This window comes from Gordionus sp. m RMFG-2023, chromosome 1 (genome assembly GCF_954871325.1).
Source record: "Gordionus sp. m RMFG-2023 chromosome 1, tfGorSpeb1-WG-v2, whole genome shotgun sequence".
Taxonomy (NCBI): Eukaryota; Metazoa; Nematomorpha; class Gordioida; order Chordodea; family Parachordodidae; genus Gordionus; species Gordionus sp. m RMFG-2023.
Window position 1 is genome coordinate 20,909,945 of NC_088775.1, and position 15,072 is coordinate 20,925,016.

At 27.8% G+C, this 15,072-nt stretch overlaps 1 protein-coding gene across 5 annotated transcripts in view; it reads left to right on the top strand.

Moving 5' to 3' along the window:
• Positions 1-302: 302 nt before the first annotated feature.
• Positions 303-15,072, top strand: part of LOC135931311 (uncharacterized) — a 31,971-nt gene continuing 17,201 nt past the window's right edge. For 3 of the 5 annotated variants that reach the window (XM_065468337.1, XM_065468339.1, XM_065468342.1), the window contains exons 1-19: positions 303-1,327; positions 2,476-2,682; positions 3,110-3,238; positions 3,421-3,640; positions 4,014-4,176; positions 4,408-4,498; positions 5,869-5,996; positions 6,644-6,837; positions 6,938-7,041; positions 7,478-7,637; positions 7,875-10,255; positions 10,922-11,084; positions 11,321-11,460; positions 11,941-12,163; positions 12,291-12,537; positions 12,597-13,158; positions 13,360-13,486; positions 13,591-13,795; positions 14,509-15,005. In XM_065468337.1, coding sequence (XP_065324409.1) covers positions 431-1,327; positions 2,476-2,682; positions 3,110-3,238; positions 3,421-3,640; positions 4,014-4,176; positions 4,408-4,498; positions 5,869-5,996; positions 6,644-6,837; positions 6,938-7,041; positions 7,478-7,637; positions 7,875-10,255; positions 10,922-11,084; positions 11,321-11,460; positions 11,941-12,163; positions 12,291-12,537; positions 12,597-13,158; positions 13,360-13,486; positions 13,591-13,795; positions 14,509-15,005 — 6,838 coding nt within the window. In that variant the 5' untranslated portion in view covers positions 303-430. The remainder of the gene's footprint in view (positions 1,328-2,475; positions 2,683-3,109; positions 3,239-3,420; positions 3,641-4,013; positions 4,177-4,407; positions 4,499-5,868; positions 5,997-6,643; positions 6,838-6,937; positions 7,042-7,477; positions 7,638-7,874; positions 10,256-10,921; positions 11,085-11,320; positions 11,461-11,940; positions 12,164-12,290; positions 12,538-12,596; positions 13,159-13,359; positions 13,487-13,590; positions 13,796-14,508; positions 15,006-15,072) is intronic. The other 2 variants (XM_065468340.1, XM_065468341.1) reach the window with 2 other exon arrangements.

Genomic DNA, 15,072 nt, shown 5'->3' on the forward strand with positions numbered 1-15,072 from the left:
TGTTAAAAAACTTTAGAACGTATTATCTGTTACGCATCCCCTAAGTCAACTCTGTTTTCATAATTATGACAATCGACTATGTAAAACCTCCATTTATGGTAATCCTACTACCTTTGATTTCACAAATTTCGATAAAACCATTCCATATTCAATCGTAGATGAAAATAAAGGAGACCCATATGACATTCAAAGTATATTCTCTTATAAGGACAAATCAAACGACGACGACATAAATTTAAATGAGAATTTATTTGATAACGAATTGCATTATTTTAATCACAAAAAATATAATGATTCTCAAATATCAGGATTAACTTCTGACGTTGATGCTTGCTACAATCCATCACAACCACATTATTTGTCATTGATTAACAACACCCTGGATCCGAATTGTTTTTCAATTTCCCGCGAATTATTTTTGGGTGATAAAATGTATGAAACACCCTCGAAAGATTTAATTCCCATGACCATTTCCTCTTGCACAAATTGTACCTTGATCACATCGCTCACCTTCTCGCACCTTGACCCGACCTATTTAAGTTCCAATCAGGCACAGTGTAAATCATTTATTCACGATACTTCTTTTAATGATAGTTCTTTCGAACATACAGAACTTATCAATAAGGAAAATGAAAACAATTTTAGTGATGATTATTCTCTAACCATTTCCCGCGCGAGTAATAAATTTCAAAACTATTTGAATATCGATAATAAATCTGAATATTCCGTTGGTTACCATTCTAGTTCTCAATTTTCCGACCACATAATTGTAAAACACAAAAACATGCTAAATCCAGCCGTTTTAACATCCCTGAGTTACAATTCATCGACGGACATTATATCGAAAGAAAATGAAAGTGGCATAGACCTCAAGTATTACAACTTGAGTCCATGGTGTTCATTGTCGTCATCGTCTAACGATATAGAAGTTAGTAATATAGATACTTGGCGGTGTTCAGATGAGAACACAATGAAAACGATACCCGCTGCCGTTGGCTGTTCCGGTAGGTATTGCAGCTTGAGTAGTGGCTCAAGTGAGTTGTTGAGTAAAATGTACGATACGGCTTTGGAAAAGTACGAACGCGTGCAGCGAGACCACGAAGCCTTGAGACTCAAACATGCCCAACTTCAGGCCTCTTATGACACCACACTTGCTCGTGTCGAAAGGGAAGCTTCACGCATCAGAAGCAAGCTTGAGGCCGCGCTCCAGGACAGAACTCAATTGCTCAAACAAAACTTATCCCTTAAACAACATCTCACGGGCCTGAGTCGGAAGCTCGAAATCACTCTCCTCGAGACCAAACAAGCTACTTACCAACTCAAAACGGTTTAAGTAGTGTTGATAAAAAGCCCGATTTGGGTTGATTTTTAAAAACTGCCAGATTAAGATTTTATCCAAAATAATGTTATGTAAGCCTCGAGATTTGGCAAATAGATGTCCAAACTTTTCTACCCTAATATTTCTTATTTTATGTAATTGAGGGGGAAGGGCAATTGAAAATATCTTATTTTACATTAATATTTATGTCTCGCCATACCTTATCATATCACCTTCCTTTTGATTGAAATAGTTAATATGCTCCTTATAAAAAATGCTTTATTCATTTGTCGGCATTGTTGATTTCCTTCTGTCATTTTTTATTTTATATTCTGATATGTTTATTCCTCTTCCATACCTTTCGGATTTCAGTACCTATTAATAATAACAGTGATGCTGACTCAAATTCTTTTATAATGTGTTGATTTGATCGCAACAAACATTTATTTTTGTTTAAATAGGATTTTTGCTTTATGATCTACATGTGGGATAATTTGGCTAAAAATTTTGATTCAGATATTTCGATATTTTAATTCACATTTTTTTTACTGGTTATAATTATAAATCCATATTTTTAAAGGATATTGTACTTTTCACATCTTATATTTTCATCCATTAATCCGTTAACTTAATTGATTTCGTTATTATCACTTGTTCCACTTATCTAATATCGTAATTATCTTTAGTTCTGATAAATTTTCGAAAATTTAAACCAATCATACCGTTACATTTGAATAATATATATTTAAAAGGAATGGGATATATTATATATTCTTATATATTTACGATTTATTTTATTAACTTTTTTCTGATGATCTAGTGGGAAGACCGAAAATATAAAGCGTGTTAATTTTATATAAAACAACTTACTTTTTATAAACCCATCAAAATAGTAATATATTTTGATCCTAATTTTTCGTATTAAGTGCTTTATCTCTTCTGGGCTTAATGTGTTCATTTTTCTTATCTGTCCAGTTCTATATTTGTTAATATGTTATTTTATAAGTGATTAATTTTTAATAAATTATAGGGTTGGGTTTAAATTAGAAAGAAATTGAGATTAACGGGAGAGGGCAATAGTATAAGAAAAGAATGTATTATTATGAAAATCTAAATAATAGGAATACACGATTAAATGTCTCATTGACGAATTTAAGGTGTCACAGCAAAGAGATGAGGCTATAAAAGAGATGAATCATGCATTGGCTTTGCAAATTCGTTCCTCCAAAGATTTAGAAAAACGATTAATGGAAAGAAATGCCGTTGTACAAGAATACAGTTTGGTTATGGCAGAAAGGGATACCGTGCACCAAGAAATCGACAAACTACAGGAAGAAATTAATGACAATAAAATAAAAATAAATGTTATATTATTAAATTGAATGAACTATCTTTTTTGACTATTAATTATAAATATAGATTTTTTTAGTCACATCAAACTAGTTAGACTCGTTAAGAGGTCACTTGTTTTTGATTACTCTGTACTTGAAGAAGAACACTATGTGACTAAAAAAGCTATATATCATTGGATATTTTTTTAAAAATAGATAAATTGTTCTTTTATGTCGAAATCTGTAGCAATATAGTTATTATTTAGTTCTGCTATTTTTTTTAAAAATTTATGACCCCCTCACCCCCAAAAAAAAAAAATTCTTTTTCTCAAAGATAAAGTATATTTTAGGCATGCTCAAATAAAGCCCCTCCTTAGTGACGTCACTGTTTCAAACAATAAATTAAAAAATAATTTAATTATTTTAAAAGTTAAATATATATTTAAATATCTAAAAAAAGCGACTTGAAAAAGAAACTCAAGAAAACGCTGAAGAAAAAGAAGCGTATAAAAAGGAATTGGATATGTCTTCGAAAGAGCAAAATTTGTTGATTAAGGATTATGAAATTATAAAAAATAAATTTCAAGAGGTTAAAAAATAAAGATTTACTAATTAATTAATTAATATATTTTAGTAAATTTGAATTAAGGAAGGAAGGAAAAAAGGACGGAAGGGAGGAATAAAGAAATGAAAGAAGGGGAGAGAGTATGATTAAAATAGAATGAATTTTTTTATATAATCAAGTTGATATATTATATTTTTAATAATTAGGCAAAAAATGAAAATATTAAACTGGAAAAAGAGAAAGAAGAAATTTTAATTCGATGTAAAAACTTATTCGATGAAAAGGATTCCCTAAAAAAGGATAAAATGCGAGCTTTGGAAGATAGGGATATTATTTTAAGAGATTTGTACCAAAAGGACAGGATAGGAGACTCTGATAAAGAAGTCTTATATGACAGATTAAGACTATTGCAGTCTCAATTAATAGGTTGGTACTGGTGGATTTCGAAAATTATATATATATTTATAATGATTTTTTAAAGATGTATAAGTTTGCCTACCTATCCAAAACTAAATTATAATTCTTTTAAAAAAAGTAACCTTTTTAATATAGTTAACTCTATATTGCAAAAAAAATCTCTTTACATGAGCTGGTCACTATAAAATTCGAATAGTTTTTGAAGATTAAAAGATGTGTTTTAATTTGAATGGACATATGGATGTAACTTCAAAATTTTAGTATAGTATTGAACGGAAAAATGTATTTATTATTTTTAAAGTATTTTATTTCCATTTACGTTCAAAATGATTTAAAACTAATTAATACCATTATTTAACACTTGAATGATAAAATAAAATAGAAACTCGTAGGGATGCAGATATCGCTAGAAGGAAGAGGGATGTGGCTTACAATGAAAGAGATAAAATTATCCTGGAAAAGGATAAATATAAAGATGTTTTTTTAAGGTTAAAAGCTGATTGTGACGATAATTACATGGAATACGACAAATATAGAACAATAAAGTTAAATATTGCTTGATAATTTTATAATATTATGTTGCTATGAAATTCGTATAATTCACTTTCAATTCTCTTTGCTTCCCAGGATTTCGTAACTTAGAGCCTTTAAAAATTCGGAGATCTATAAAATAACGCACTAAACTGTTTTTTAACAAAACTGACCTATATAATAGTCAAGCGACAATTTATTCAATGAAAATATATTTTTTTAAATTAATTTTATTTTTATTATAGTTATCGGTTAGAAGGGTTCAAGGGTAAACACATTAATTTTAACGCACTAAATGAATTCGATTGGCAAACCGAAATTATAAATTACAAATTGGTAAACAGATTATTTTTTATCTTAACAAATATTGCACTCAATTTAAAAAAAAATATATTATCAGTTTTTAAATTATCATGTGATCCTTATTAAATGAATAATTAAATTCTTATAATTTTTTTAAAAATTATAATAAATTTTAAAAAACTTTAATTTAAGTCGACAAGATTTAAATCAGCAAATTTCGGATATTTCTCGGTCTTAGGTGATAACCCTCATTGGACCAACTGTAATTGAACGTAACTTTTCTGTTATACTAAAGCTTAACAAAATTATTATTAAATAAGATTTCATAATACGTAAATTATAAACTTTTATTATATTATTCTTAATATTTAGAATTTGAATATATGCTTTTTTATAATAATTAAATAAGCTAATATATACTATCTCTATAAAATATATATATAAATAAAACATAATGTTAAAAAAATCGATTTAAGTTAAATCGTCAGAATTTATGATCCATGCGAAGAAATACAGTTGTACCCGCATATTTCGATAGTTATTCTTTGCAGTAGATTATAGCCCTATTTTTGATCACTTATGATTAAATGTAACTGCGAGAGCAAATTATTTTGAAATTATTCGCCGGCCTAAGATTTCGCTAATAAATGTTTAAACAATTTAAAAAATTAATTTGTATGCTTCTTTGAAATAATTGGTCCACCCACGCTTTTATCCTTTCATAGCTATGCCACTGCTATAGATATTATAAACACCAGAGGCCTGAAAATAGGCTCAATGGCCAAGGATTATAGCCTATGTTGAAGAGATCTCTTTTTCTTTCTTTCTTTCTTTCTTTCTTTCTTTCTTTCTTTCTTTCTTTCTTTCTTTCTTTCTTTCTTTCTTTCTTTCTTTCTTTCTTTCTTTCTTTCTTTCTTTCTTTCTTTCTTTCTTTCTTTCTTTCTTTCTTTCTTTCTTTCTTTCTTTCAAAGACGCCTCTGAGGCTTGCATGGGGCTCCTAATGAGCGGAGAATGTAGAGAGTGGGGTTAATTATATTTAGTCAAATTCTTAGTATAAAAAATTATCCTGACCATTAAATATACAAAAAAAATTATTATTTTGCAAAACATGAAAACTAATAAAAAAAACGAATAACATAAGACAAATCCTTGTTACCAAAATATAATTTTTGATCGATTCTTTTACAAGTTTATCTTATTTATATCCAAAACTGTTTTTTAAGGGTGGTCAAAATTATGTTTGTTAAATAAAAAATAATTTTGAATAATAAGCAGAGACCTATAAGCCTGTCCCGGGTTTTATTACATGGTCTGGCACGAATGTGCTTAAAATGTCATTTTCTAGGCCTGCCATAATTCGTAAAATTTGTTTTAAAAATTTTACCAATTTTATATTTTATTAGAACGATAAATTAAATTACGAAGAATTCGGAATTCATTTTGATCGTATACCCTCTTGCAAAAATCATTTTACTATGGGTGTGCGTGTTGTACATGTTTCAAAGAAGTCTATATTTTACAATAACATAAAGTAATTAATATTTTATTAAGTTATTTTGTCCATTTTTCATAAAATACTGATAATGATCATAAAAGGAATTTTAAATAACATGCTGTATAAAATAAAATAGCGATTTATATAATTGAGATCAATTTTGCCTTTTAATTATGTGTGAAGTATATATCACGAGATTTTTTTAATAGTTTATGTTTGGAGTGACATTTTATCTTTGAATATAGTTTTCGATACTAAAAAATCAAGATATGATCACTTTTGAGGAAGAAAAATATTAAAAAAATACAATTCAACTCATTTTAATTGTAAACAAACTCAACCTTTTCCAAAATTCCATATGAAAATCCACTAATCCCCATTCCTTAATAACTCTTTGAGGATAGTTATCAATTTTACTTAATAATTTATTAAATGATACTTTTTATGATACTGTGAAAAATTATTTGCAAACATTTTATCTAATAAAATTTTTTGATGTTTAGACCCTTTATGGTAGTCGTTGATTTTCTATATTTGTTCTATAATTTGAATCGCCAAAATATCTCCATATTCTCAAAAATTTCACTTATCAGTATCACAAACATTTGCACAATTTAAATATTTTTATATATAATATAAATTAAATTGTATTTATCAATTTAATTTGAAATTGTGTATGGTAGACAAAATGATTATATAGTAAGTGTGAATGATATCGATATCACCGAATCTCCAGAAACACTGATTCAACAAATCTTAGACACCGCTCAATTGAATTATTTACGTTTGATTATTAGACGAAACAGAGAAAATAAAATTCAATTTAGATTCGCAAAATTTTTGTATACAAGTTCAATTGATTGGCCTTTTGGGCAAGGTTATTATACTATATTATAACAAACAATTTCTCGAATTAAATAAAAGACTTTATTTTATTAGGCATTGAAACTTTTATTTTTAAAAACTTCATATGGTAGATTTGGGTCTCGTATTATCTATGGGTGTTTTTATTGATGATATAAAAACCAAGTCCTTGATTTCTAAGGATAATATATTTTCTATTGGGGATCGTGTATTAAAGGTAATTGTTAAAATATTTTAATAAATTCATTCCTAATCATTATAATTGCTAAGGTAGTAAGACAATAAATAAAAAAGTTATAAGAATATTTTATTTAATATTAAAAAATTTTAACTGCTCTATCTAGCAAATTTCATATCTATATATATATGTTATATTATAAAATTCAATTTAACAATTTATTTAATCGGTTAATATAAAATAATAATAACAATAAGTTAATCAACCAATATAAGAGACTATTAAGTTAAAATAATGTAAAATAAGAAATCATAAATAAGTCCATAAGGTAAATAAACAGTCCGTAAAGTAAGGTAAATGGAATATATTAACAATAATAAAATCAAGCGATCTTCCTATTAGCTATTAAATATTATTGAAATTTGATTAATCTTTCAAATATTATAGGTTAAAAATATATTAAAACATAATCTAGATAAACAACATGGCGATTGATTCTAAAAACAAGATTGAAGATATCCGAAATTTGTTAGACAATAAGGGAACGATTTCAATAACCGTGGCGAAAAATGAAAGTTTTAATAACTATTTAGTTAAAAACACGTTAGAAATCGACAAATTATTAGAAAACAAATGTAATGCCTAGCGTTTTAAAATTTAAATTACTATTTTTATGCTGGATATATTATATTTTTATATTAAATGAATGATGAATTACCAATTTAAAAAGTGTTGTTCTTAATATTGAATCTTTATTTTATATAAAATTAAGTAGATTAAATTGATAATAATTTGAAATATAATCGCTATCTTAAATGTTAAATGAAATATAATTAGTATATTTTATCTAATTAAATTTTAATATTTCATAGCTTGTTCCGTAAAACCTGACAATCTTGATAGATACATGGAGACGTTTGATGCTTTAGACTTTCCTAATAACCATTCTTATAGAAACATATTGTTAACTTATCCTAGATGTAAATATTTATATGCTCATTATTTGCAAAAGTTAGGTTCAGACCTAAAAACATATAACAGGGAAAAATATTCTCAAATGAGAAATCAATTACCATTGCCTTGGCCTAAAGCTTATTTAATTAATTCTCAAATGTATAAAAAATCATTATCCCAAGAAAATTTATTTTGTCCTTCGTTGCTTAACAACCAAAAATATGATTCGATCGGCAAACAAGCCATGTCATGCAAGAAAGCAAACGATCAAAATATGGTGAAAGAGAGGAAGAGTTTAAAATGGCCTCAGCGGAAAGGCAAACTAATATCTACGAAACTTGAAGCCTATCTCGATAAGCTACAGGAAAAGATGAAAAAAGGAATAGGAGTCACGCATGCCCATTATGAATCCAAGCAAAACCCTTCTCAAAAGATGATTAAGCAAAAAGAAATTTGCCCACTCCTCTCGAGAGACGAGGAAGAAACTCTTGCAGCCCTTGACCACGTCATATGTCAATATGGGCAAGCTAAATATTCAAAAAAAGATATTTACACTAAAACACATAACTATGACAAGACGAATACGCGGAATCAAACTTGGCCTACATCTCATATCAAAAACATTTTTAGGCCGACCAGTGCAACTAATCAAACCCAGAATGAACTCATGGAAAAATATCCTAAAGTTTCTAAAAATCGAAAAACAACCACTAACAATAGTGTAGCGCGTCTGTCCACCTTTTTCGCCAAGTTGAAAACGCAAGAACATCGAGATGCGCCATGCAAATCTGGTCCCGAACAATCATACCATTCCATGTGTTCCTTTAAGTTCCCATCATCCTCGGCATCCCAGTGCGACTCTTTTCTATCGCAACAGCATCAATCAGCAAATATAGAATCGATCAAAAAATCTAACATTGAACAGATATCAGCTAGCTTATGGCCTAGGAAAAAAAGTAAAAAAGAAAGGCGTTCACTCTTTTCCTCTTTTTGGGGACAGGATCTGAAGCGGGATTTCGTTCCTATCACATCACTAGGTCTCAATAGAAATAATAAAGATACAAAAATTATCCCCACTTGTTTATCCCCTACATTGATATCATCGCGCTCGTCCTTCCTTACTTCTAGTCTTAAGTCAACCTCCAACCCATTATCTAAAAGTAGGAAAGCATTTTACCTTAACGATTTTCCAACTGACGTGAAAACCGTTAATGAACAAAATTTCATTAAATTGGAATCGTTAAGCTCTATGGAGGCTGATTATTGTCACAATCATACCATGGTTACCAATGAAGAAAATACAAGCAATATTTACAAGGTTTTTTCTCAAACAGAACAATTTTCAAATGATAATAACCATCAATGTTATACTGATTGGAACCAAGTAAAGTTTAAAAATGATGATACTAAAATGTTATCGATATTCAAAGAAAATCAAAAACAACTGTGCTCATATGATTCTTATCAAACATTTCCAAATAAACGTTTTCAGAAATCCATAATTAATAGCCAGGATGACTATTGTGATAATGAATTTGTAAATTATAAAATAGCGCCATCATTTAATACATCCATTAGTAAATTACCGTCTATGGCAGCACTTATTAAGAGACGCCATAAGAAGTTATCATATGACAGCTATTTTAGTGGAATACGACCTAAATCAGTTCCACCCAACAAGTTATACAATATAGCAAATTCGTCAACCCATAATTTTATACACGAAATCCCCCTTTCCCATGGTGCTAAGTTTGATTTTACTATTGAAAAATTCTATCTCAAACATCATTCTGATAGTAATTATAATTCTAATGATAATGGTGAAATGATTTATAAGGATATAATCCATGATTCAAGTTCAAAAATAAATAATAGTGTTCGATCTCGATATAATCAAAATTATAAAACAAAATTAAAAACAAATCCTTTCATTGTTAAACCTCTATCCGAAATCTTAACATCTTCATTTGAAGAGGAAGGAGAGAGCGGAAATTATAAAACCAAAATAATGATGATAAATAATCATTCATCCGATATTAATAACAACATTATTACTTTTAAACAGTTAGATTGTGCCAGCGAAATCATAGATTTACAAACTAATAGCCATGATGGTGCTATATACAATAGTTACAAAATTAACAACACTAATGTTGATGTTTATGAAAATCCTATTAGTCTTGAAAATATATTACAAGTATCGAGTAGTCCAACTATAAAAAATAATATCAATATCGATTATCTACTTTCTAGAACAACCGCGCCTTTTAAATTGGATTTGACCCTAAAAAGGAATAAGGTCTTATTTTATATTTTAACAAAATATAAGTTTTAAAATGGAGTGCGCTACTTGAGATATTAAACCTATTTCATTCCGAAAAAAAGAAATTTAAACCATTCAAAGTATTTCAAACATAAGTTTCAGTCATATTAGATAGAGATGCACCGATCACGGATTGGTCATTTTGGTAACATCCGATACTCTTAATTTTGATCGATACCAATAGCCGATAGATATAATGACAACAAAACCATATATTTTAAAAAGAAAAAATGATCTACAAATTTTTAAACCGATAAGAAAGTTAATATTGATAAATTTTACCTTTCCTTTTTTAAATAACATAAATAATTATAAAATACGGCATCTAAGATATCGGTGTATCTTTGCATGTTAGGAAGGGTTCCTTAATCATGATAAACTTTTCAATCATAAAAAGACATATTTTATAATATAAACAAGAATACTTTATTTAAATTTTACCTTGAATATGTTATATATTTAAGAACAGATAAAGCATTGTTTTCACTATTAGAATAGCAAGACAAAGGAGACGTTAAATTTTTTTGTTTTATTAAAAAAAATATTACATTTGTGAAAAAAATAAGTAGCCACTCCAATTTTAAAGCTATGGCTAATAAGCTACTATTTGATATGATTATTATATTTATGGCGAATCAACAGATTTCTGAATCAGAGAGGAGTAGTCCTACTCCCAACTCATATAAATGCTATAGAGAGGGGATATTTACCTTGCCTCCGAATAACACTCATTTTATCGATTACAATCTACGTTATAATTTTTTGGACCAAAATCAGTACAAAACTGAAACTTATAGCCAAGCAAGTTCGTTTAAATTTTTATTTATTTTTCAAATCAGATAATAAATGAATACTTTTTGAATAGTGGGTTAGGTACATTAATATAAGAAATAAATTAATAATGAAGTCTTAAATTTGGGATTTACGATTAATAGTTTAATAATATGTTAGAACAAGTTAGAAAGTGACCGACTCTACCTGGTCCTGTACTCCCTCACTTATATTAGATTCATTTTTTAAATTTCATCCCATTGATAATAGATAACTATTGGAATAATACTGTAATATCAATTACAAGGGAGGTTAGGACGATTGTAATCGACAAAAGTACTGAACCTTTAGGCATACAGATCGAATGCTTGAAATCTTGTAACTATACTAGTCACGTCCAACAAAACAAAGTCAAAAATATTATGATATTAATTCCAGGGATATGTACCCCCGAACACCTTGAACCTCATATTTTTGCTGAACCCGTGCACTTTTAAAATGTTTGAGAGTTTTCGTGGAATCATTTTTAATTTTCATCGCATTTTCCAAAATTTTCAGTTTTTTTGCTTCTATTTTTTAATTTTTTTTTATTTAAAAATAATAATATAATAGGAGTACTTTGCTTATCATCTTATATGTAATTATGTAATTATAGATTAGAATAAATAAATGAAAATTTATGCTGTTTTATTTAATGGAAGTCAGTATTTCTTTATACTCTTTAAACCCTGAGAACTTTTTTAAAATTTTTTTTATCTCTGAACCCGATCATTTTTTGTCGAAGGGTTCACATCCCTGATTAATTTTAATAATTATTTATCAATTTAAAAAAAAATAATGTATATTATTTAATTTTATAATATTAAATATTTACCGTTTATATATGATAGATTAGTGATATTGAAATGGATGAATTAGATAAAGACAAAGGTGGGATTTATATATCCTTTATAGAGACCGACAGTTTGGCATATTTGGCCGGGCTACAAGTTGGTGATCAGTTGCTTGAAATTTGTGGCATCAATTTGAGAAATGCTACATATTCTTTGGCTGCTAATGTTCTAAGAAATTGTGGACAACATATGACAATTTTGGCACAATACAATCCTGAAAGTTAGTTTTTATTTTGTTATAAATAATATTTAATAATTCATTGAAAATGCTATATTTATATACTATAAATGTGTAAAAATATATTAACAACGAATAAACCTGGCCTCTTTGCATTTTTATTGTACAGAATATTTTGAAAAGAACACAATTTCGCCCAATGAAAACATGAAAAGTCAAAACCAAACCGACGATTTATTAAAAAATAATCGATATTCTTACGCTGAAAATGATAAACAAATAAAATTAAGTAAAGAGCCAAAGTTATTATCTAACAAATTATCATCAACACTTAAATTATCAGATCATAAAAAGAAACGGCCATGGATTTTACCACGCTATCAAAGGAATTTAACCAAGGTGCTTCAAAATGAAAGGTAATTTTTTAAAAAAAATATATTAGCTAATTTTTGTATTATCATAACTTTATATTAAGTCTTGGCTCTAAAAATGAAGGCATGAATAATTGTGATAACCTACATAAAAAGAGTCTAACCAATCGCTTTTATCAATCGGAACAACAAAAACCGCTCTCCAACTCTAATTATAACAATTTTAATCTAAAACAATCTTCCAAACAATGCGACCCAATTATAGCTTCGGCCTCTGATTTTTTAAAATCAACTAAAAATAAATACGAAGAAAGAGAAGTTAAATTCATTTTTATCGATATAAGCGCTAACTCAAAATCCACGTTAACCTCTGTGGATTCATCGTCAGAAAACAAGGATTTGGATGATTTTAAAGGTTTTTTACTCGAGAATCGAATATGCGATGTGTACAATCGATATTACCTAAATTTCAAAAACTTGGGTATAAGCTTGATTGGGGGCAATAAATGTGGCATTTTTATCAATGAAATTTTGCCCTACGGTTTAGTAAATGATTATTTTAATCGGGAAAAATCTAACATTCAATCTTCTCAATTTTACCTTCCCGATAAAAATGTTAACAGGGATATTATAGATCGACTGATCAAAGGTGATCAATTACTTAAGGTTTATCCTTTTTATTTCATGTTATTTTCTTATAATTAAAATATAATGATATGATAAATTTCATTTATAAATATTAGCATAAAGTTTAATTTAAGGTCGAAATATTTGAAATGAATAATATTGATCCAACAATAAATAATCAAATATATTACAGATGTTATGTCTGATGAAATTAGAAGTTTTATTTATTTTAAAAATAAGATAAATGGGATGACTTTAAAAAATCTTACTATGGAAGAAGTTGTGTATGAATTGGGAAAATCAACTATTCTTGCTATATCAGCTCGCTCTAATTATATAAAATATCAAGATGCTCTTTACAAATCTGGTTATATATTTTTATTAATGTCATTCGTTTTAGATTAAATTTGTCATATTATATTTCTTTCAATACACAAATGAAATAATTTAGCATGTTGATTCTATTTTTAGGTGACTCAATATATATAAAGACATTATTTGATTTGGAAGATTTTGGATTTTTTTTTAACAAAGTACCAAATTTAAGTTTTAAAAGGAATGATATATTATTAGTCGATGACACTATGTTTAATGGAGATTGTGGCTGTTGGAAAGCATGGAAATTAGATGAAAGAGGCAATAAAATTGTTTGCGGGGTGATACCTTCTGATTACAAGTTTTTATAAATATTTAATTTAACAATATTTAAAATATAAGAGTTAATTCTTAACTTATTTTATTTAATTGATCTTGAGAATGATTGTAGTATCATTCACGAGGATCTTTTATGACTTTTCTTGAAAAAAGTTAGGCAAGAATGGCAAAGGTCGTTTGATTAGTGGAAATGACTGGAGTAAAGATACGTTCTTCAGATTCTAGTATTTGGCGATTTTTGACACTTCTTTTCATTCCATAATATTGTAGGGGGAGGGGGGGGGAGGAATGGTTTTAGCTTTCATATATTAATATGTTAGAAATAAATTAATTCTTAATGCCAAGGAAATCTTACTGGTATGTTTTACCTGGCCAAAGGATCCTTCGGGGACTTGTTGCTCCATTCCTTAGCATCTACTCATCCCTCCGTTGACTCCTTTCCCTACTTAATATATTTATTTAGTCATAAAAATAATAAATTCAGATTTCTATTTTACTCATAATTTTTTATCATTTTACATAGGTAGAATTTAGAGTTTAATGGTGGAATAACCCTAAGTCGTTTACTAGTGAAATAATTTTGCATAAAATTTATGGACCTAGTTTTGACATCATATGAATTATATAGAGAAAATGATTTTTTTTTGTTATTTTGGCACGTTTATGATATTTAATATTTCCATATTTATTAAATCTGCCCAATTTAGTTTATCTTTATATCAATTAAAAAAATAGATTAGAAATTTTGGAGCGAAATTTAAACATGCAAAAGGTTGGTTCTCACAATAGGTCATTTTGTAAAATGATAAAGAAAAGTCCTAAAAACTCTCCCATCATATCACTGACATCTCTATTTTCGGCAAGGGATAACGTTGTTTCTCAAAATAACGAAAATCAACATGGTAGCACCTTGAGCTACAAGAGAAGATTTTCTATCGACAATACATTACTGGATAACTTTAATTCTAATATTAATTATAATAAAAATACGAGATTTTATAACAATATAACTATAAAAGAGGATACATTATTGGATCAGATAAATTATAATTCTTTTAATAACAAACTTATTCCTATAAAGAGCCAAACAGTAGGTAAAAGAAACAAATTTACCAGCAATTTTCAGAAATTATTATCCCTAAACTATTCGTATCATGAAGATAAAGAAGACACTAACGATTTTGGAAATTCCAAAAAGCATCTGTTTTACCAGAAAATCCGCAGGATTGAAAGTTTATAAATAATGAAATTATTATAATTTTTTAAATTATAACTGATAAATTATTAAGCTATATTATA